A 24,772-nucleotide genomic window follows, 5' to 3' on the forward strand; every position below is an offset into this window, starting at 1 on the left:
CAGCTCTGTGCTTTTCCTCGTGGTGCTGCTCCTGAGACCAGCTGTGTCTGCAGATGAACACCACAGGAGGAGGCTTCTCCGTCAGACCCTGCATGCAAGAAGTGGCAATATCATTTTGGAACCATTGCATACTCGCTACAGTACAATAAACTAATTCCTTTCCCACTTGTTGCTTTATTTCATCCTTTATGATACGCTCCAGGAACAAAATGCACCACTGAACTGAACGTGGTCCCCTGCAAACACAAGATATACTTGAGTTAGGACAAGGCCAGGAGAAAACTGTCAAATTACACTTTATTTGTATTGACAATATAGGCAAAAGAAAGACTTTGTGTTCGGAGATACAAACTCACTGTTTGCTGACAAAACAGTTACACAGTCATGTTGGGTATTTCCACTTTCAGGACTATATACCGAGGAGACCCCCACAGGCAGCCCCTTCTACTGTGCTAAATAAAAAGGATGTTCACAAAACTAACTCTGTATGAAAAAGTGCCACCCGCTCGTGTCAGAGATTCTACTGCTTCATGACTGGCAGCAAATAATCGCATTTGGCCTTAGAAAGGAAAAAATACATAAAACGAAGGTCATTAAATAATAAGCATTAGCAGCATACCCAAAATACATCTTGTACAAATAACATTGCACTTGAGCATACACAAGCATCTGCCATTATTTACACATTAGAATTTGTGTGGAATAGCAATACTGATATATACAGAAGAATCAGCAGAAACCTTAACAGCCCTAGAAGACAGTGCATCTAGTGTTGACTCCTTGATTTTTTCCATACAGTTTCCCAGGATGGCTCATGAATTTCATCACTATTTACTACTGCATAAAAAATAGACTTTACAAAAAGTTCAACCTCCAGGTAACGCTTCAGAATAGTCGTGTGGACTATTGAACGCACTAGGAAGCACAGGAGTCCAGTTTAGCTCCTTACTGGAGTCACAGAACCTGACAGGTGCTATTTGAACACTGTGCTTTACAACAGACACTGAAATCACCCGACTGTGCAGTAACTACCCAGTGAGTTCCAAAGGCAGCTCCCTACCACACAGTATCTCCCACTGTCTTGCAAGCAACGAAATTAACCTCTCTCTGCTTTCTGCACTTGGAATGAAGATGTACCACTGGATCTCTCTGCTCCTGCTGCCTTCTTGTTTAGCATTTCCCTTTGGGGCACTGTCAGCATCTCCAAAGTGATTCAGTGCTAAGTTCTGCATCAGATTCTGATTCTGAACATCGTCAAACACAAACGTAAGGGCCTGTGGATACATTTGGTAACCCATAAGGACTCTGTCCAAGTCCCGGATTCGCCTTCCATCTGCAAGCCGATACTTGTCTCTCTTTGGTGGCTCCTTAGCAAATTCAGGTAGTGGGTAACAGATATAATCTTCATCAAAGAGGAACAAATCAGAGCTGGTTAATATTAGTGTTTTAGGTTGAAGCGGACTAGTGTTTTGGGCAGATCCTTCAGCAGGATTCACTTGAAATGCCAACACATAGAGAAGGATATGGAGAGACTGAAGATGAGTTAAATCATCCATCTTCTCTGCCACTAGAAAAGCAAGGTCCCCAATTTCCTCTTCACTGGGATAAATAAATTTTACTCTGCTTGAGTGAATCAGTTCATAATTCTCCATTTTTCCTGCAAGAATAATAATGAGATAACAAAACTTAGTAATATACAATGCTTTGAGTAAGAATAAGCAACAACCTTTGGCTGTTGGATGCATCTGGAATTCAAGTTGACATTTACACACATGTAGTTTTAGTTTAACACACTGGAATTGTTTCGTTTGGTTTGCAGACATTTACTGGAGTCTGTCATGCATTACCAACCTACATACTTCCCATGTGCAAGACTAATTATGTTTAGCAATTCTTTTCAGATAAGGCACATGTAAGATAACAATTAAGATAAGTGAGTTTGGATAAAGTATCAGGAACAAATGGGAATCAACTGACACATGCATCTCTCCTAAAGTAGAAGTTCTCTGCACAAAGCAGAAACGCCTCCATCCTTGTAGAAAAGGCTACTTACCAGTGTTTTTACTCCCAAATTCAGAGTAGAAGTCTTTATCTATTGGTTCCGGTGACGGTGTGCGTGCAAGCAATGACAGAACTGCCATAAGCTGCTGCATGAAAGCGTGAGTGTTGTAACTGTCTCTGGTCAGGCAGGTGACTATGTGATCTGCAGACTGTCCTGCACAGAAGACCAAACAAACCATTCATACATTCAGATGAGGAACTACCATAACCTCACCACCAACACGCAACTGTCTTCAAAAAAAATTCTTGTAAGCAATTTTTCTCCTGAAAATCTGCATCACTGAATAATTTCGTGAATACAAAGTCTTCAAAACCTTGGAAAAGGACAATTCTTACAAGTTTTTTAAAAAACAAGAACATAAATTCTCTTGGTTTAAAATGATGTGTGTTTATGATTTAAGTTTGACTAGCACTCTACAGGTTCACCCTTACATTGTTACCATTTATGAAGGTGGTTTTTTTCCTTTTGCTTTGTGTACTGGTCATACGTCAGCTTACTTTAAAACATTTTCACTTATAACACAACTGGAAAAATATTTCAGAGCACAGACGTATGGCTCACAGGAAGTGGGACTCCAGGACAAAGTAATACAGCCCTGAAGACACACCTGTGTCACTTCAACTAAAAATGCAGTCGACATCCTTTCTCCTGGAAACTTAACACCTTATTTTACATCCAAAAAGTCAACCACCAACTACACATGTTGCACTGGGGACAACAGCCTGTAGTTTAGTGCAAGCCAAAGCCTCAAAGCAACAAAAACATCTTTGGAATTCCTTTCAAGCTGTCATTAAAGTCAGGATAATTCAAGAATTTTAAGATATTAAGATTCCTATATACTTTAATTACAGGACGTTGCAAGCCCATTCATACAACACCAGCAGCATTACATTAATTCCTTTTCAGTAAAAGAAGCAAAAATAACACTTCCATCTCAAAGATAACAATCCATCTGAGGCAAGATATAGACAAGGAAAAACTTAAAGCATAATGCATCCTCACCAGCAATTCTGAAGTATTGGTCAAACAGGCCAACATTTACTGACTGCAGATCATTCAGCTTTAGCACAAGGCAGCAAGAGAGGTGGAAGGAGTTATTTTCACAGTCCGAGTTTTCTTGGTTCCAAAAATCTGTTGGATAAAGTCAAACAAAAAAGAACAATCCTATTTCTTTCCATGACTATAGCTGCAATTTTCAGGAAAAATATATATATATTGCATGTAAATAAAGAGGGCAGAAGAGCAGTTAATTTCAAAGCATCTTGTCCCTCTGTGAAGAGCGTTTCTTGAAGAACTAACTACACAGATTCAAATCAGCAGACACCCCTTATCAGCCACTAATAGCACTTATGAACCACTACTATGAGTAGAATACACAGTAAGTTTCATTATGCTTCACTTGCTATTATGAATATGGACAAGTCCTTTAACTGCCCAGGTGATGCTGAGGACTATCAAATGACATCTGAAAGAAGCCTGGACACAATGACACAAAAAGGTTTAAGAATGAGCCATGACTCAAAACCCCAAACCTGATTTTTATTAAGATAAAAGCCCCATTAAAGCACTTCACAGAGGGCAGAACACGCCACTCTTCCTCAGCCAGGAGTAACAGTCAAATCTGGTAAACTCCACACAAAGAGTAGACACAGAATAAGCTTGTAATCTCATTAGGGGATCAAAGTAAACAGCTGCCTTACCTGACTGATGCTCGTCAGCATGATTGAAAGTATCATCCAACAGAAAGTAAATAGCCTTTGTTGAGAGAAGCACACAAGCCATCACTTCCACAGTGGGAGCTTTGTAAAACAGAACTGAAGACCACATGAGATGCCTCAACTCTTCATTCTCCACCTAAAATGTAAATAGTATTTAACAAATAACTTGCACACTGATCCTTCAGTAGCTTCATCATCTCAGATGCAGGTTTAGATTACTGCAAGACTGTTCCCACATCTGAAACACTGCAATGTACTACAATCGGAGCACGAGTTTACCTCTGTCTGTTAACTGATGCTATCTTTGTTTTAGAGAGAAAATGGCTTCTGCCATGGTCTAATTATTCCCCATTTCCTGGGGGAAAGAAAAGAAACATCTCTATAGTGCATGAGAAACTTTTGAGACACCAAAGGCAACTTTATAAACAGATGAGTAGCGTCTCCTACCCCTCAAGGCTATCAATCTGCACAAGTTTTCCATCAAAATGCTTCCAGACCTGGGATAACCTAAATTTAGTTAGAAAAAATGTTGGGGTTGTTTTTGCTTTTTTTTAAAAAAAAATCAAGATTGATATGTTAGCTTTTAAACACCTAATACTGAAAGGTCACAAGGCACATTCTTATGTAGCCAGGCTACGTGCAATACCTCTGCAATGTTGCCATGGAAGAATTCAACTAGGGCATTTCCTTTAAGCCCAGCCACATACTGCAGAGACGCAGAAGCGTGAAGGTGAACTGGAATCTGGTTATCTTCAGTAATCTTCTGAATAAGAAATTCAGATGGATATAAAGATGACAGAGTCAGATGAGGCTTGTAAAAGCTAGGAGACAGACAAGATCCAGAAAACAAGATCAAAATTTAAGCAAATCTACAGCTCTTCCACTATGTAACAACTACCAACAGGCAACTTCTAGTCTTAGCAGTTCACTCTAAATGAATCATCTTGAGCACTGCTGTCTATTCTGTCACATCATCAGCCTGCAAGCATGTAAAATAAGAAGTCTCCTTCCATAAGGAAATACATTTTAAGCTGCAACCACAAAAGATTAAAGAAACTGTACCTGGACAGGTTCAAGTCCAGGATAACCATTCACACATTAAAGACCAACAAAATGAAGATGTAATCCATCAGTACTACAGGCCAAAGACAATTACAGTGACAGCTGCAAACAGAAGCGAGGCCACACTCACTTTGACACTGTGCAACAAACCTTTCATGGGAAGTATTACCTTGCTGACTGACCATGTCTGCTTGACTCCAAGACGTGATTTCTTGCAGCATCTGATTTGTTCAAAGCTTTGAAGATAATAATAGTCTTAACATTTTTCAGAAGTGTCCTTAAAAGGCTGTAGACTCTTAGGAAGTGGAATTTCTCATGAGGTAGAACAAACACTGCTGTAACAAATCTGTATCCAACAAGCAACTCCAGCACGTGCCCATCCAAAAATGAACCCTTCTGCTGGATGGACCCATGAGTTGGATGCAGCACAACTGATGCTAATGGAATACTATTCAACTTAAGAACACTTCTCAAGTCTTCTGTGCCTATCAATTTACTCGGCAGTACACTGAAATCCACCTTTATTATGTATAAATGCTGTGGTGTTAGAAACAGCCAGCAGGGATGGAACACACAGGGACACTGGTCAGAAGATTTATACATTGAAGAATAAAGTGCAGAGCACAAATCATTTTTTGACCATGCTCTGATACTGCCAGCTGACTCTGGCTGATGCAAGGTTTTCTGAACATCGGATTTATTCCCATAAACAAGGTAGGTTGGGAAACAACCTTTTATCTCCACATCCTCTGATGAAATGCAATTCAATTCCACAAGCTGACTGAGAAACTCTTGGAGGTTTGCACTTCCACAGTACATTGTGGAGCTTGGTAACACTGATGTGCAGTGTTGAGAATGACACGTGTGCAAACAGGAGTAAAAGTCCTGAAGATTCTGGGAGTCTGAAACAGCAAACAAGCAGTTATCGCTGTTTTTCAGCTTCAGCATTAAACAAATTTCTGGCATGAGGAAACCGAACTCTGTCAGGTCAGCATATGGAAAACACAGTATTAATTTCAAAGCAGAAGGGATATGCTGGCAGTTTCCTCTCAATTCCTGAGGAAGAATCTCAAACACAGCTAGAAGATCATCCGTCAAAACTAAACAGGAAGCGAACTGCCTGACTTCTTTATAAATATGAATACAAAAACTCCAGAGAATTTTGACTATGTTGATGCTCTTCACTTCTGCATCATCAGCTGATTGAGTCTGTGAAGTACTGAACTCAAAAGCCTGATCTCCTTCATGAAGTCCCATTTCAAAATATCCATCTTCTTTGTCTGTGGTTCTGGAACTGGCTGGAAGGTTTCCTTTATTCTCTATAAAGGAGGGAGGTGCTCTCTGCACAGTCTGTGCTATCAAGGCAGAAAGGTGCTGGGTAAAATCCTGGTTTGTGGCAGTGTATGACATGCAGTTGAAAGGCAAGATGACAGTGTTACAGGGGTCAGGCACTGTGCAGTGTTCTTCCTCTGGTTGATGCAAACTTCAAAAGAGACAACACACCACAGTAAGTACAAACATGAGCTTAAAACCAGTTATGGCTGTCTACAATTGATAGTGCTGCTTGTCAGAGCTCTGAGGCCTATTCTTATTACTTAAGTCAGCACATATTTTAGAACATCCTTGTAAAGCACACAGCCATGAGTTATATAGTCTGGTAATGTGGAATTTCACAGACAGAATTTGACTAAAATTTTCATTCACCCTCCATTTCCCACCCCTATTAAGTATATCCTACAAGTTAAAGCAGTTCACAATACAGCTGTTGCTGTTTTTGAAACTCCCAAATACGTTTCAGGGTTCACAGGACAAAAACCACAAACACAATGAAATCACTTTTGGTTTAAAAAAAACAATTAAAAAAAACAACTCAGATGCAGCATACAGCGAAAAACAGTTTTGCCATAAAGGCCATATTTTAAAAGTGCAGCATCCACTGTCGTTACTGAAAAACTAAGGAGGATTCAAAACAGAACTTATATATTGCTTACCATGTATTATCACCTCTTCCATACTCCAATAGGGAGACAGGTGCCTGAGGAGAGGAAGAAAACATCAGGAAGCTTCCAACTACTTACAGCTGCTGCCTGACTGCAGCAGGCATGAAAAGCAAAGTTAATGGGTATGACTGTTTACAATGGTGGACAGTGATAGGACAAGGGGGAATGGTCTTAAACAGAGACAAGGGAAATTTAGGTTGGATATTCAGAAGACGTTTTTCCACACAGAGGGTGGTGACGCACTGGAACAGGTTGCCCAAGGAGGCTGCGGATGCCCCATCCCTGCAGGCATTCAAGGCCAGGCTGGATGTGGCTCTGGGCAGCCTGGGCTGCAGGTTGGTGACCCTGCACATGGCAGGGGGTGGAAACTGGATGAGCACTGTGGGCCTTTTCAACCCATGCCACTCTATGATTCTACGTTAGCTCCAGCTTTTTGGAACTAGCAAATTCAGAAAGTCCTGAATGCCACACTCATGGGTAGCTGAGCTCTGCTGTGAGGATTCTAGAACACTACCTTTTCTAATTTAAGTTGGACATTCAATTAGGGTAGAAAAAGAATGGACTCTGCTGCTGATTTTAGAACAGATCCAACCTGTGGCCCATATGTATCATTTCAGCACACTACAAATTAAAAACTACTGAACTACCACAAAGTGAGGCAAAAGATAAAGGAACTTGACAAAGACCAACCACAGTGGTGACAAAGGAGGACAGTCCCCTGGGATCTTGCCCTGCCTCATTCCCTGAAGGTGAATCAAGATAGCTGTGCTAAAGATTACTTTGGTAAGATTAGTTTACTATTAGAAAAGCTTACGAAGACTTAAGAAACCATCAAATAAAGAACTACAATTACCTGATTTTTACATCTTGAATCTGGTATTTCAGAGCATCTCTGGGGAACTGTATGGTCTGCAGGAGTCGATGCATTGAATTGCAATGAACTGCTCGCTAGGACTGTTTCTTCACAAGCTATTTCTAGAACAAACACAAATTCCTCTTAAAACTTCTGCAGTAAAACCCAAATTTAATGTCCAATGTTATCTGTCAAGTAAGTGGAATAAAAGTTACACAATTATCATAACTATAAATTACTAAAGCTAAATGATGTCTTCACATAACAGGACAGAAGAAAATAGAATTTTAGTTGAACTACAGAACTATTTTTAAATGCATACAAAGTTGTGTTAAAGACTGTTAATCTGAAGTTCAACATCAGTGCCTGGGAAGATTGTGGAACAGATCCTCCTGGAAGACATGCTAAAGCACATGAGGGATGAGCATCTGATCCCAGACAGCCAGCATGGCTTCACCAAGGGAAGGTCATGCCTGACCAACCTAGTTGTCTTCAGTGATGGAGTCACTACATCAGCAGACAAAGGAAGGTAAATGATGTCATCTACCTGGTCTTGTGCAAGGCCTTTGACACAGTTCCCCACTACATCCTCATCTCTTAATTTGGAGAGGTATGAATTTGAAGGGTGAACTATTTGGTGAGTAATGAATTGCTTGGAAGGTCATAGAGGGTTGTGGGCAATGGCTCTAAGTCCAGGAGCCCTGTAATGAGCAGTGGCCCCTGGGAGCTCCGCTTTATACCAGTGCTCTTCAACACCTTTATCAACGACAGATTACGGGATTAAATGCACTACCAGCAAGTTTACTGAGGACACCACGCTGAGCAGTGCAGTTGAGACAGCAGAAGGGAGGGATGCCATTCAAAGGGACCTTGATGAACTCAAAAGTTGGACCGTTGTGAGCCTAATGAGATTCAACAAAGCAAAGCGTAAGGTCTTGCACTTGGACTGTGGTAATCTCATAGTTGTATACAAACTATAAGAAAACTCCTTGAGAGCAGCCCTGCTGAGGATTTAGACGTCCTACTTAGTGAGAAACAGAATATGGGTCAGTATTCTCAAACACCTTGATCAGTGACAGGCGATGGGATCGAGTGCACTCTCAGCTACTTTGCTGATGACACCAAGCTGAGAGGTGCGGTTGATACAGCAGAAGGAAAGGATGCCATTCAGATGGATCTTGATCAAATAAGAAGTTAGGCCCCTGTGAACCTAATGAAATTCAGCAAAGCATAAAAGGTCTCGCACTTGGGTCAAGCTAATCCCAGGTAAGTATACAAACTATGAGAGCACTCCTTGAGAGCAGCCCTGCTGAGAAGGACTTGGGGGTCCCAGTTGGTGAAAAATAGAATGTGAGCCAGCAGTGTGTGCTTGCAGCCCAGAAGGCCAATGCTATCCTGGCTTCCATCAGAAGAGGGGTGGCCAGCAGGACGACAGAGGTGACTGCATTCCCCTCTACTCTGCATTTGTGAGGCCTCAGCTGGAGCACTGCATGCAAGTCTGGGGCCCCCAGCACAGGCACCTTCGTAGCATTTTCTCAATTTCTGAAGGCTCCAGATTAACTAGTATCTGTATCAATCCTTCAGAAAGTTCAGAGAGTTAACCAACCGCACTCCAAGGACATTCAAGACTTATCGCCTCACCCTACTCAGAATCTTTTTGAGCAGTTCAAAGCTGAGTATCAGTAAAGCTTATCATTACTGGATATAAAGGAACATTTGACATTTTTGCCTGTGATACGTGCAGCGCTGCACTGAAGCAATATGGAGAATTGATTTTCAGTATTACCACTGAGCCAACCAGCTCAAGAACACAAATGAGCAAATAAAACAAGCAGAATTACAGTGGATTTGTGCTTCTAGCCTGAGCACAAGAACTCCTGCATGCATCCATCTGGATTGATGGCACAAGCTTTAGCAGATTGTACCAAACTTTTTCCTATAGAGGAAGTACAGAAGATATTTATTACTTGAACAAAACACTGCGTTAGCAAGGAGGAAATTCAAATTGACAGGAAAAGCAGAACATTACTTTTTTGTTTTCTATTTCCTATACATTTTTTCTTTTTCCATAAGCCATTTGCCAGTGACATTTAATTTGAATAATACTTTACGGAAACAGATGGTGTCTAGAAAAAGTGCAGAGAAAACAATTCATAGAAATACTACATCAGGAAATTAATTCTATCATTCATGATTTAAGGTCTAACAGTTACATTAATTGCGTGGCTTATTTCAGAATTTTTAAACATATCTCTCAAAGTTGCAGTTGTAAAAGCACCCCTCGATAGCTGAATACACAGAAAAGAATACATTTGCATTGTTAGAGTTGAAAAATAACCTGCCTGTCCTCATTTATTTTCCTCACCACTTACAGCAGCCTTCCCTAAGATTTTACTAACTGAACAGTTCAGTTGGAAAGGACTTTAAAAGATCTTACTCTTAAGTACTTCCCACACACACTTTGGAAGAACTGTCAGCCTTAAGCACTGCTCCCACAACTGCCCTTTCTCTACCTTCTCCTTTTTCTGTCTTCCTTCAAGTTGACTGATGAAATTCAGCTCTTGTGAAGGGGGGGGGGGGGGGAGGAAGAGGGGAAACAAACTCCTTCAACCGTCATTTTGCAGACCAAGTACAGCTAGGGTAAGCAATTTCAGAACATGCCTATACATGTCAGTTTTTCCGCTAACAATCTAGGACATATCTAAACTGCAAAAAATAAAAAATTAAATCTATGGTCCTCCACTGATTTCTTTAGAATGATATGATAAAAAGTCCTGAACCCAAAACTTCCAGTACAGGCGAACAATACTGCAGCGAACAGGTCAACTTTGCTGACTCACATGCAGCTTCCAATTAGTAAGCCAACATTAGCAAACCTTTCTGCTTCATTTGGTTTTAAGCCCTATATCCATGCATATAATATTCATGTATATCAATGCAGCTTAAAAAAGCAGAACCAAGAGGCTCAGCCCAGCAGCACGATACATACATGATTACCTTGGCTGGAGCTGACAGGACGAGGCAGAGAGGGAGAGGAAGGACGAACAGTAAGGGAAGAACAGTTTGATTTGGAACTGGCAGCAGTGAGCCTGAAGTCCTCACTGATCTAATAAAGAAAGTATGCAGTGATTAAAGAAAAAACTGAAAGAACTATACAGGACACACTAGAACCTGAACTAATGTAAGTCTACATAAGCTTACTCAATTTTAGTAAAACCCAGCATCAGCTGTTTTGCTTCTCTCACATCCACTGAAGTTTGTTAACATTCATTTTCTTAGTGGAATTCTACTAAGAATTCAGCTTCAACAGTAATTTTCAACACTGTATTTCCTGACAAAATCAGCAGCAAGTTTTACAAACCACAAAGAAATAAAAACAGGAATTCTACTGCAAGGACAAAATATGTTCTGCTGTAATACTAAAGCAAGACTGACTAGCTACAATAGCACACAAATATGTAAGAATGTAAAGAGCATTCAGGTTCTTGATTCTTTTCCACCTCTAAACATCCACAGGAACAATGTTTGAGACTGTCATTATAGTAACCATCAGCAAAAGCAGTAAAATTACACCTTTGCAATATCTCTACTTGTCTAAATGTAAAATCAATTTATGGTCAATTGCACATTCACTGTAAACACTATCAAGCCATCCTATCTTTTTCTCCCCACTTCCTCTCTCCCAGATCAACATAAAAAGGAAGATCACAATTGCTGAAGTTGCACTGAAAATGAAGAGGCATCATCACAAGTTCATAATGACATTAAAGCACAAGCAAATAAAGGAAAAACTCAAAAGCTGCAGGAAACTTGAACAAATTCCCCATAGATCTAACTTGCAGAAATAACTTTAAGTTAAAAACAATGTCATAAGCAACATATCTCATTTGCTCCTCTCAGCACTGCTCAAACTCACCTTTTTATCAGAGTTGCTCAGTTTGTACTTCACCTCCTTTGATTTTTGTATAGCTTTTAGAACTTCGACTGTGTCCAGTTCCTTCTCTGTAGTAACAATGTTATCCAAACAAACCTGAAAACAATGAAAAAATATCTAAAACACGGAAAAACGAAGCAGCTCTACAATTTGTTTCAATTAAAAAAAAATTATCTCAGCCTAATGCAAACTACGTGCATCTCAGTAAACATTAGATGCAAAAAAATTATCACATTTGACCTTGCTCCAAGCTGATATGAAATTAACGTAAACTCAAATGGTTAAACTTCTTCAGTACCCTTTTAGCACAACTGTTTCAATACTAACATACTTGAACACAATGGCCTTGAACACCTCCAGGTATAGGGCACCCATGGATCTGGGCAGCAGTGCCAGGGCCTCACTGCACTCTCCAAGGAAAGAATTTCCACCTACATCTTAGCTAAGTCTCCTCTCTTAACAACTGTCCTACCCTGGACTCGCTCCAACAGCTCCTCCATTTCTTTCTTCTGCTGGGGTAACCATCACACTGCTTTACTTACCATGCTTTAGAACAGTTTTTTTCAGGTGTCAGCATCAAAGGAAGAAGTACATCGTGGCTTACCTCTGAGGCCCTGTCCCCAAACTGAGCAAGTACTTTGGTCCGGTAATCAGGGATGATGCTCAATGGATTGCTGGATAAGATCACCTTTTCTAAGCACGGGAGGCTTCCTATATTTTTTACTTCATCAATCTGAAAGTTTATGAATAAATTAACACAAGTCAGATAAATGAAAATCAGCATACTCACTGAGCATTTCTTGCCCAAGCTACAACACATGACAGCAGCAAAAAATAATTACAGTTGGATTTATTTGCAATTTCTCCCACTATAAGATACTGTTTGTGTTTCAGAGCACAATTCAGTTTGGTATTGATAATCAAGTTACCTGATCTATTTTGTTGCTGCTGAGATCCAAGTTGACTAATGAGTAGAGTTTGTTAAGACCATACAGACTTTCCAGCTGATTTCCTGATAAATTCAGAGTTTTGATGTTTCCTAGTTTTGTGTGAACACCTTCCAATGATGTAAGCTTGTTGTAGGATAAGTCCAGATGAACAAGGTTATAAAGATGCTACAAAAGCAAAGAACATCCATTACAAACAATACATCAAAATTCAACAGTATCAGGAACACTATTACGGCTTGTTCACTTCTTCTCAACACTGTTTTTCATGCTGGACACAGGCTTAAGCCTGTCAAATGGAAATTCACTCAACTGCTTTTATAGTGACCCAGAGAAACAGCTGCAATGAATACAAAGATGTCAACACTGGCAAAGAAATTAAAGTATACAGTGCAAATAAGAAACATCCACTGTAAGGATAGTGGGATGTTACAAGGGATAAGCAACTTGAACTTAAACAATTTTCCATAAGAAAATGAGCAACAGAACTCTGAAGAAAATATCTGTTCTCTAAACAGTCTGAAAAGAAAAACTGACCTTCAAAAGCATCATTTACCTGTAAGTTTTCCAGTAGTAACACTCCATTGTGACTCAAATCCAGGAATTCAATCTTTGGAATTAATTTCTAGAAGATGAGGAAAAAAAAAAAAGCCTGTGGTAAAACATTTCAGTTCATATATCAGGTCAGATTTGTTTCAGTATTTGCTGATGGTAAGAAAAAGGTAAAGAAAACTATCATCCTATGCGCAGTTTCTCAGGGTTTGCTTCAAAAAAAGCAATGGTTATGACACAGTGCAGCAAAAGAATTGAAAATGGCTCTTACAGAAAGCAATAATACAAAAAAATCCTGAACAAGAGAACTGCACTGCTAGTGCACCATCTCTAGCTGAGTTATAGAAGTAATTGCTTCCTTCTTCACAGGAATAGTAAAAGTTAAAAAGAACAACCTATGTTCATATTTGATACATGTTCTTGTGATGAAAGCCAACCTTTTTTTTGTCTCCTTAAGAGCTGAATTATCAAATAACAAACTAAGGGATGTATTAATGAGGGCAGCTAAGCAACATTTAAAAAAAAAAACAACAGTAGTTGCAAGTGAGAAAAAGAGTTCTAAAGCAAATGCAAAATCCTTGCTACTGAAACGTGCTTCAGAAGACCAGACATACTTTTTCAAAAATGAAATATTTCTTACCACTGAATCATCAATTTGAGAGATGTTATTGTGACTCATATCCAAAGTTGTTAAATTTCTCCATGTTGGGATAACTGCTGTCACTGGACAGCTTGCTGATGCACCCTCTGGCTCCCACTGATCGAACTCTGAGGCCTCAGGCACTAGGATTTCCTATTTAAGATGAGCACAGTAAAACATTGTCTTCAATGAGAGCAACTCGCTTCAAAAATAGTCCAAAGGTTTCTGTAAGGAACACTTCTGAACTTTATAATCATCCAGACTAAAGCTGTTGGTCTTAACAAGTGGGCTGGCTGGGTCAGGAATTTTTAGATCCACAGGAATACCAACATTAGCAGCCAATCAAATTGGAGAATATGAAAGAACAACATAAGGATGGAAAGTTATGCTAAATATAAATCCCTCACCAAATCAAAGCACAGAGAAAAGAAGAAAATGTACACATTCAGGCATGTGCTTTAAACATTTACCTTCATTGATGTTGCTGAAAATCGAACACTCATTGTGGCTAGAGTGTGCTTCGAAGAAGTCAGCCCTTTGATAAGCTTTCCTCCACAATGATTTATCTATTTAAGAAGAAAATTTTAATTTGTGCAACATCATAAATGCTAAAACAAGAAAATAAAAGACAGAAGAAGCAGTTAGAAGCCTCAATATCAGATTCTCTGCTCTGTTACCCATTTGGAAAGTAGATATGGCACTCCATTAAAACCTCCTGATGACAAACAATCAGGAGGTAACCAGACCAGAAATACCAGTACAAATCGGATGCCATAAAAGAGTACAGAATTGGTTATTGTTTCTCAAGAAAGATTTGAAATAATTCTGAACAACTGAAACTTCATCATTTGCAGTAAAAGTACCCAGTTAAACACTCAAACATTGCCAAGCACGAAACACTATATACTAAACTGTACTCATACAAATGGAATGTCAGGATATTTTCGCTCTTATTTGGTGGTTTACAAATAAAAAGCACTGTGTAGTAACAGATCACATTACAATACAGCTGTAAGATAATCAAGACAATGAAAAGCAGCTGTTTAGGTATATAGGGGAAACAACATTCATTTTGAGCACATAGTGCAAGGTGGTCTTAATTTGGCATCCTTATTTCCAAGAGCTGTTCAAAAAGTAGTCTTTAAAGAAAGGTTCCATCTTTCTCAATCTCTCCATCTCTAGCACCAAATCTAAGGATACAGTTATCAATATTAAGACATACACAGCAGAGCTTGGATTCAGAGCCTGTATAAGTAAGCAGTACCTCAGTCATACCTCTATTTGATGAAGCGATTTAAAAATAGATAGATCAAATGGTAAGAGATGCTCTTGTATGTTACTGGTTCCAAAAGGTCCTCCTGTTCCAGTGACCTGGTTATTGACATTTAAGAACAGTTTTAGTGTACATAATACAACTTACCCACCTTTCAGAACTGCCACCTTGTGTTTATATTTTGTAGCACACTGAGCACTGAAAAATACGACACAGTTGGCAAAACAGACCAAGGCTCCATGCTGAGCTGAACACAGCAGAGCCACATTCTCTGAAAAGAACTTTCAGAGATACACTGTTAGATACAGATACACTGGTCTAACAAATGTAGGCAAAGAATACAGGGCTGAAAAAGTAATACTTATCTACACAGCCCTACCAGCACCCACATTCTGTGAGCACGACCCTATAGAGACAGCTGCTGAAAAGCGCACACCACCCAGCAAATCAGCATTTTTGTTAGAGAACTACATACATATTTCAAGTTGGCAGAACAAGCATATTTAGCATGAACTTCTAAATGATTGTTGGGGTTCACTATCAGTAAAAGCTCTTGTACATTCAAACTAAGCTCCAAAAGTTCGCTAAGAATCACACCAAGGAGTGGAAGGAAAAACATCTCTAGTATTTGAGCACATAGAGCTCACCTTTAAGTACTTGAGCCTACAAGTGAAATCAAGAATATGACCTAGGTCTGTTTTGGCATCTCCATTAGCACACGTAGGCTTCCCCTGCAGCAACTGTTGAGTGACAGCATATAACTGCAGTGGTCTAATGGTAAAGACTTCTCCAGCCATTAGTAACTGCTCTCCTGAAAAACAAGAGTATGACATTAAACACATTGCTGCAGTGAGCTGCACTACTTCAGCAATTATAAAGAATAAATGGCACACGGAAAATCTAAGGTTAGAGAGGAAACATCTGCCTCATGTTTTAAAAGCTCAACACTGACATACCAAAACAACTCCATTTTTCTTGCCACTTTGAACAGTTTATTTAAAAATTTTGTAAGCCAGAATAATATAGGTGTTCAAAGAGGCACTCATAATACAAGCCCGAAGCTCCTAGTGCAACTAATGGCAAGTATTTCCCACCTTCACAGAAGTACAATCAAGGCTCACATAAACTTAGACATATCAAGTTTTCCTTCCCCAAAAGCTTCAAACCACTCAGAGAAAGCAGTGTTTGCTTATCCTAGCAGTAATTCTTGCAGCTTTAGCAATTTTGCTTAAGTGCTTAGTTATAGCAAACAGTTTCTTTGAGAGCAGGTTTAGGTTGTGCATTTCATTTTGATCTGCCAGCATCAGTACCTTATTTAACTGACAGGTCTCCCATTTTTGCAATTCTGGAGCAATAATATTTAGATATGTAAAGTGCATTTAATACACTCTGTCTCAGCACTCACTGATATAAACCAAACTTCCCTACATGAGACAGCAAGATGAAAAGGCTAAGGAAGACTTCTAATTGCCAGTACCACAGCCTGTCTTTTTAATCTTTATGTACTGAAAACTCAAATCTCTACCTGTCTGGAAATTAAATACCATCGGTGCACGAAGGCGCACAGATAGAGGAAAAATGTCTCTTCATTCACTGCTAATTTTTCCAAGTTATTTACCTTTGTGAAAGAGCTCTTCAGCCAAAGCAGCGGTGATCCCATTGATCTCCTGCAAAGAATAAATCATTTTAATCAGATGTTATTTACATTCTTCTAATTGCAATTTTTCAATGTGCACCTTTGCTGCTTTCCCTTCTTGCTACAGTGCACAATTAAAGGAAAAATACAATGGAACTGTGACCATGTCTTATTGATTTCTTTATAGCTTGAAAACGCTTCATACAAATGACCCCAAATCAGTTATTTCATACATTTTTTATTTCTGAGATAGAATACACTGCACTATATCTAAATAACTAGATTCTGCATGTATTAGGAGTACAACAGCAGATACAGCAACTATTACTAATCATCACAGCCCAGCTTGAAGGGGAGCTCAGCTATGAAGAAACTAAGATAATACATTCTCCAAACAAACAAAAATCACAAAACAACCCAGGAATTTTAAGATTTTGAGTGTCAATAAGACATAAGAAAAAAAACCACCAGTCCATTAACAATCCTACAAGGAAGAGAGAAAATAATTCAGCTCGTGAACTTCAACACTCTATTAAGCTCACTACAGAAAACACAAGACCACTTCCCCGTCCTCTACCTTCTTCTCTACCTTCCTGCTCCTACCTAAGTTCTCAGCTTCCACTCCAGGCACTGACAGCTCCAGGAGGAAAGCAGAAAACTGAACCCCCAATGTAAGAATTTCTTCTAAATGTGAAGGTGTAAGAACAGCGCACTTCCTACCCCCATTAAAAAAAAACAAACATGCTTTGTGCAAGCCCACAAATAGAAAATTCCCCTAGACACACACACACCTCATTTTAACATAGCTGCAGTGCAAACAGATAGTATGGATCATCACAAAATGAATGTGTGATGCATTCACTGACAAATCCCTCCATTTGTAAGGAGAGAATAAATTCACAGGGCATCTGAAACACTTCAGCTCGTTTTATGAGGTAAGTGTTTTAGAAAAGCGCATTCTTCATATAACTGACACCCCACTCACGGAGGATGAACAAAGCCTCCGCATTGTTGTACTGGAAACAACAAGCCAGAAGGAGCTGCATCCCAAACAAAATACAACAACTGCCTCTTCTTTCAATTACACCCATCTAGCCATTTTCTCTTTCATCACCTGAGATATCTGCATACATTTACAATTAAAACAAGATTATGAATTGGATGGCTTGGTGACTAGCACACACAAAAAAAATTCCTTTGTCAAACTTACAAGAGATCTCTGTCTTAGCACCAGCTACTTACGTGCTTCGACCCCACAGAAGCCCATTGTTTGCAGGTGCCTCTGGCCAGTAGTTTCTGGGCACTCTATTTCCAAGCAAAATTTCATATCTGCAAGTCATGCCTGGTCATCAGTGAAGATACTAAACAAGATAGGCCCTGGTACTGACCCCTGGGGGACACCACTTGTAATGGGTCACCAGCTGGACTTAACTCCATTAACCAATACCTGCTGGGCACGGCCCGCTGGCCAGTTCCTTACCCAAAAAAGCATATACCTGTCCAGGCCACAGGCAGCCAGTTTCCCCAGGAGAATACGGTCAGAGACTGTGTCAAAGGCTTTGCTGAAGTCTAGGTAGACTACATCAACAGGCTTTCCCTGGTCTACCAGTATGGTCACCCAGTCAAAGAGAAGATGAGGTTGGTCAAGCACAACCTGCCCTTCATGAATCCATGCTGGCTGGGCCTGATCCCCTGGATGCTACACACATGCCACAATCTGAGTTCAAGTTGGGCTTTTGCCTTCCTAACTTCCTCCCTGCATACCTTAGCAACATCCTTGTAATCTCCTCAAGTAACCTGTCCCTGCTTCCAGAAAACACAGACTCTTTTTCTACCAGAGTCTCAACAGTAGTTCCCGGTTCATCCACACCAGTCTTCTTCCCCTATGGTTTGCCTTATGGCATTCAGGGACAGCCTGTTCTTGTGCCTTTAAGGTTTTGATCTTGAGGAGCATGCAGGCTTCCTCGATCCCTTCACCCTTAAGAAGCAACTCCCAAGGGACCCCTGCTACAAGTGTCCAGAACAGGTTAAAGTTCAAAGTGTTTTAAATATATTTATGATAAGCCATCTATTTCTACTTCACATAGCTCTGTTAAACAGGGAAATAAAATTAAACAATCCCTACTGGAAACACTACAAGAAGAGGAACTATAGCAGCCTTTCTACCCAAACTACCAAGGCAAGAGCAGGGATTTTACTGCCTCAAGAACACACGTAGGTTGTCACAGATCGAAGTCCTACAGGAAGATAATTTTCCAGCAGAATTGCTGTGGTAAATATTTAGCTTTAGTGCTGAAGAGCTAACTTTTTTCCTGTAAATATTTGTGAACTCCAGGCAAAAACAATTGAGTTAAAGTTTATACTTCAATCTCCATTCCCCTAAACCAACAAACTGTAGAGTAAGCAACACTTTTACTTCTAAAATACGGAACAGAAGCTTTCATACACCAACAATGCCAGATCTTTGGGAAAGTCTTATAAAAGCATGAGCACAGCACAGCAAAAGACAAAAATCAGCTGAAAAACAGGGCAAGGAATAGGAAGAAATTCAGCTGAGCTCTCTCCATTGCATCTTCCTCTCAATAAAAAGTCCGTTCTCTCCTTGCAATACAAAGCAGTACTGCAAGAAAAGCTTAATGATGCACAAGAGACAAATGAACAATTTGTAATATGAACATGAAAGTAAGTCACGACTTCCTTTTTCTTACTGTAACACTGTCAGTTGGATGGAGCTGTGTCTCCAGGGGCCTCTCCATTAGCACGCTCTCCTACACAAGTGCTATTCTTCTTCATTTGGTCTACTGGAAACTGTTTCAGTGCAAGCCACAGCTCTGCCCATTACGGCTCAGTGGGGGAGGAAATGGATCAATTACATAAGGCTCCTCCTGAGAGCCTGCGCTGTTGACTTCAGCCTAATAACCAACACAGCTGCAGATTCATTCACTGCTTCCAACTATTCTACTAGGGATCTTCTGATCTTACTGTGCTGACAAGCAGTGCGGGCAGGGACTGCCTAGTACAAAGAGGCTGGTGTAAAGAACAGACTTGAAAGGGGCCTGAAAAAGAATGTCAGTTATTTTGAAAAGACTGCATGAAATTCTTGCTAAGTCAGAGAACTAAGGAAGGACACTCAGGACCACATTCTTATATGCTAAAAACAAAACTTACATAAAAATGAAAGTGTAAGAAGTGTGACAGAACTTTCGGAGCAGCAACAGGGAACTTGACTAGAAGAGTTTGCAGGTAGACTTCTAATTCCTTTTGCCTCTTCTCCACCAGGCTTTTGGAATTTTTTCCAATAATCTTCTTCGGGGGTAACAGGTTTTTATCTATTTTCTTTTCTGAAACAAGCTGAAAGGCAAAGAACAGACTTACTGCTCCCTGTGTGTGGTAACATCCTACCTTACATGGAAGACACAACTGAACATAGACAAGTTTCTGTTTGAGGCTATAGTTATTCAGGCCCATCTCTCACAGTTCAAAAGGGGAGTGTAACATGCACAGTTAATATTGCTCAATCAAAAAGGATTTAGTGTGGTGCTGTCCAGTAGACATTCCCACTGCTACTGAGAGAAGAAAAGATGTCCCATACAATAGAACTGCCTTTGTAAGAGACTAAGCCACAGTTTTAAGATCCTTACCTTCTCATGTAGGTCATGGAAATCACTGTAGCGATGTTTCACTGTCCACTGATGACTGCCAACACTGACCTCAATGATGTACACCTGAAACAAAGAACGTAAAGTAAGGAAAGAAACTTGTAAAGCATCTTAAAGAAAAGCCAACAGGTACACTCTAAGGCTATGTATGAAGCACGCAGAATCTAATCTCACTCTAATCTTGTAGTTAACTGAAAAGCTAATCCAAACTCTAAGATGACTTTGCTGAGGTAGGACACCTCACGCCGCGCACAAGGTTGTTCCACAAACAAAAGCACACAGATGCTGCTTCTTTTAAAGCCAAGTTATTCTTGCAATCCAAAAGCTAAAGCAAACAAGATTCCTAAACTGCTTTTTCTTAATGTTTCTGCTATCCAAGTCAGAATCCATAGCTACCCACAACAAACCTGACTTAGCAGCATCCCTTTTTCAATCTACCAAACTGCAGAGCAGGCACAGGAGCCTGGCGAGCACCCTGCTCCCACTTCAGTTCGGCAGGAATCTGGTTCTGAACCAATCAGAAATCCAGGTGAATCCTCGAGCTGGTTGGGCATTAACTGCTTAATTCCTTTTAGAGTAAAACACAGTGTAGCTTCCTGATCACTACAACTGCACCCAAATACTTAATATAATCCTATAAACCAAACCAATGCTTATTTAGACAAAGCTATTTCAAACACCCTATGTAGCAAAAGCGGAACACAGGGTTTTCATTGCAGCTGACATTCACTGCGCAATCAGCAGAGCTCAACAGGAACTTCACAATCTGCCTTCGGGCAAATCAGATGTAAGGCAATACCAAGGAAACTTCAAATATAGAAAAGAAAACAAAGTAGAAAACAGACAAGGATCAATAACATTAATTGTATATCTGCATGAAAACAACACATTAAACTTATCCAGTCCAACTTCACTCCTTGGAAAATATATCAATCAAATCTTGAAAGCATTTAGCACAGATGATAACTTGTTTCCCATCCCAGATAACACAGACATGGTTCATGGCTACTATGAGAATGAAACGTGCTTAGCTGGAAATTCCACTTGAAGAGATGAAAACCAGAGTGAATTTTCAATTAGTTACATAAAAGGCAGCCAGTCAGCACTCAGTGCCAGCCAGCACCAGCAGTGTCACACATTAAACAGATTCCTCTTGCATTTTAGAAGCAAAGCTGCTTCAAAAACCATCATTGCTATGAGGTGCATCTGACGCACAGGTTTGCTGAACAAAACACGTCCTACAGAGCAGCAAATCAACATGTCTGACTGGTGTGTACAGCGAAGGACACGTCAGTGTTTGGGTGAGTGCTGCACATGCAGATGAATGCTTACAAGAATTAGTTTCAATTGAGGCCTGCATATAATCATCCAGGCTGGCTGTGTTGAGGAACCGCCGGACGGGATTATTTACTTTGCTGATGACAAACCAAAAGAGGAGTAACCTGAGTGCCAGCAGCACCTCATATGGCTGAGGAAAAAGCAAGGGGGGAATTCAAAGAAATCAGCAAATTAAATTCAGAACCACAGCACTGCTATGCACAGAAGCCATAATAAGGATACTAGTTATTTTTAAATTCTGTGTGCTAAACTATGGCAGATCAAGCAGCACAGCTAAATGCAGCACAGACTGATTGTGCAATGAATAAAACTTTAGGTGAGATACTGAAAATCCAGTAACCCATATGGCTCCCAACTGCAAGCTCCCAACAGCACAAAGCCAGGAGCTCCCTCTCTGCGGACAATGCAAAGCAAACACACAAAGGTTCCACCAGGCCCTGAGCACTTCCAGAAACAGCACTGAGCCAAATGGACAGTCTGGGCAGGAACACATCTGTTAAGGCAGATGCTTCAGACGTACCAACTCCTCACAGCTCTCCCCATGTAGAGGCTGGTGAGTGCCCACCCAGCCACCTCACACGGGAGGTGAAACACCGCGCTGCACCTCCTCCCATGTGAAACCTCCACCTGCACTTATGACAAACTGCATTGCTCTGCAGCTAAACATGAAAGCATTCACACCCACGGCTGTTCAACCTGGGAGCCACCTCCCAGCGTCCTCGCTAAACTCTTACATGCCATGCATTTTGTAAGCCTTTCTACATGTTGTTACCATATCTAGTGCTATACTGCATTATTTTCTTACCCATTACATCAAGGCCTTCACAGTTAAGTACCTGCCCCCTTACAGCACGCCTTTCAGCTTCCCAAATCCTTACAAGTGAAATGCTTGCTTCAAATTAAGATACATAGCTTCTAACAGCTGCTAATGAACACTGGCCATCTCAGACTCCTTTCTGTCTACACCTCGCACAGCTTAACAAAACCCTTCTTCCTCTTGCTTTGCACAGAGAACCTGCCTCTTTGCAGCATCCTCCTTCCAAACTCCACAAACTTTGAGAAAAACAAGTACCTGACAGAGCTGCCTGCATCCACAGCCAGCTGGTCCCACACTGCAGAGCAATGAGGCATCTGCTCCTCCCTGCCTCCTCAGGCAGCTCCTTTACACCCACCTGAGGAAGCCACAGACTTTTCCTTAAATATCAAAGCTTATATTAAAAACAGCTGCACAAGACGAGAAAGGCAGGAGAACAATTTTAGGCCAAACTAATGCACAGAAGGAAACAAAGCACTGGCAGCCCTGAGGCCTTCTAGCAATGTGCCAGTCTCCAGTCAGCATCTAGTCCAGACAATAAGACTTCAGTTAACTCAGCTGCTAGCCCCAACCACCAGCTGGTTTGCTGGACACCACCTGTAAAGGCATAAGCCTGAACTGCAGCTCCATCCAGCGTCCCGATGGCATTACCCAGGGTACCACCACACCAGTCTGCACACCAAAGCAGCTGGCATTTCCCTTCCCCTGCCTGTAAGCTCCAGCAGAGCAAGGGGCAGGTAACACCCGGACATGTCCTCAAATCACTTCAATCTCTCTTGCACAGCTGCTGTAAAATCCCAGTGAATATCCTCAACATCAGCAGCTCTGAGTCACGGAGCACGCCTGGCACGGAAGCACTCAGGCATGTTGCACGTCTCACCACGGCACCGGGACAACACTGCCTGGGATGAACCACATCCTGAGCAGCACAGCTCTCGTGGGTACACAACACACGCTCTGCAGCAGCCACAAAGAGCTCAGACTGTTTATTTCAAGCTCCCAGCCCCTCAGCCCCGCCGTGTCCCTAAACGGAGCCGGTTTGTGGCAGGCACTTTGGAGAGCCGTTACTCTCCGTGTCGTCCAGCCGCGCTCACTCCGCCCCGCTCTGCCAATCGCTGCCCAACGCAGCCCGGCCGCGCTCCCGTCCTGCCCCGCGGGGCTCACACGGCCGGTCCCGCCGCCTGCAGCTCTCGGCCGCGGTGGCTCCATGGTGCGATGCGGTGCATCACGGCGAGGCCCCGCAGCAGCTCCCGGGCAGCGAGCAGCGCTACACCGCGCCCCGCCGGCACATGGACACAAGGACACCCGCCCCCAGCTCCGTCCCCACGCCGCTCCCCGCTGCCCGCCCTGCCCCTCGTCCTTCCCCCGGAGCGGCCCCGCCGGCCGCCAACGCCGCCCGGAGATCGGACGGGCCGCGGCCTCACCGTGTACGTGTCCACCAGCTCGGAGCCCAGGACCCGCGCGCTCCGCAGCGGCTCCTCGCCGTCCTCTCCCGCCGCCGTGTCCATGACGCGGTAGTTCCCCGCGGTAGGATCACGATGTCTCAGCCGCCCTCACTCCGCGGTGCCTCCGTTCCTCCCGCCGCTGCCGCCCCCCGCCGCGGCTCCGCGCCCGGCCCGCTCCGCCACCGCCGCCATCTTGGCTCTGCCCCCTCCGGGTGCGGCCGCTCTGCCCGCAGTTATTGGCTCGGCTCTTTGGGGGCGGGGATTGCCGCAGGGGGAGGCGGGATTGGCCGAACCTCCCGTCCGTCCGTGTGAGGGGGCGGGGCTAAGAGACAAGGGGCGGGGCTAAGAGACAAGGGGCGGGGCTAAGAGACAAGGGGCGGGACTTTGCTGTCCGGAGGATGCTCGTGTGCGGCGTGCAGCTGAGTAAAGCAGTGCAGCACAGTAATGCGGTGCAGCACAGTAATGCGGTGCAGCACAGTAATGCCGTGCAGCACAGTAATGCGGTGCAGCACAGTAATGCGGTGCAGCACAGAAATGCAACACGGCGCCGTGCTGAGCAGTACGGAGCCGTGCAGTGTAGTGCTAACGCAGCACTGTGCAGTGTAGTACTGAGCCGTGCAGTGCAGCGCTGTGCAGGCTACATGGGCACCAAGTTTCTGGGCGCTGGTGCTGTCAGCCGGGCTGCGGGGATGCAGCGGCCTTTGTGCCCCCGCTGTGTCACCGAAGCACTGAACAATCCCCGTCCCAAAGGTCGGCGCAGCCCGGCGGTGCCCGCAGACATTGCAGACATTGCTCCATTGCAGCCTCTGCTGCACATCATTGGGCGGGTGCACAAACCC

The 24,772-nt window shown here is 42.2% G+C and overlaps 1 protein-coding gene across 3 annotated transcripts; it reads right to left on the bottom strand.

Moving 5' to 3' along the window:
- Window positions 1-280: 280 nt before the first annotated feature.
- On the bottom strand, window positions 281-24,134 carry NISCH (nischarin). 3 transcript variants are annotated; one of them, XR_014934683.1, is made up of 21 exons: window positions 23,913-24,134; window positions 20,319-20,402; window positions 19,846-20,028; window positions 16,660-16,708; window positions 15,689-15,852; window positions 15,044-15,139; window positions 14,239-14,334; window positions 13,769-13,921; window positions 13,133-13,201; window positions 12,559-12,744; window positions 12,234-12,362; window positions 11,612-11,725; window positions 10,693-10,801; window positions 7,696-7,817; window positions 6,834-6,877; window positions 5,012-6,325; window positions 4,427-4,543; window positions 3,763-3,916; window positions 3,065-3,193; window positions 2,054-2,215; window positions 281-1,657 (listed from the first exon to the last, which is right to left on the bottom strand). XR_014934683.1 is itself a non-coding variant. In XM_015874471.3 (21 exons), the coding sequence occupies exons 1-21, from the start codon at window positions 23,994-23,996 to the stop codon at window positions 1,029-1,031; spliced, it is 4,245 nt and encodes a 1,414-aa protein (XP_015729957.2). In that variant the 5' UTR covers window positions 23,997-24,134; the 3' UTR covers window positions 281-1,028. The 3 variants fall into 3 exon arrangements, 2 of the variants coding, with proteins under 2 accessions (XP_015729957.2, XP_085372740.1); XM_015874471.3 differs by having other exon boundaries at window positions 4,427-4,601; XM_085516614.1 differs by lacking the exons at window positions 10,693-10,801; window positions 23,913-24,134 and having other exon boundaries at window positions 4,427-4,601; window positions 20,319-20,359.
- Between the last annotated feature and the right edge of the window lie 638 nt (window positions 24,135-24,772).

Source organism: Coturnix japonica, chromosome 15 (genome assembly GCF_054131305.1).
Source record: "Coturnix japonica strain WE chromosome 15, WE-NBRP24, whole genome shotgun sequence".
NCBI classification, from domain to species: domain Eukaryota; kingdom Metazoa; phylum Chordata; class Aves; order Galliformes; family Phasianidae; genus Coturnix; species Coturnix japonica.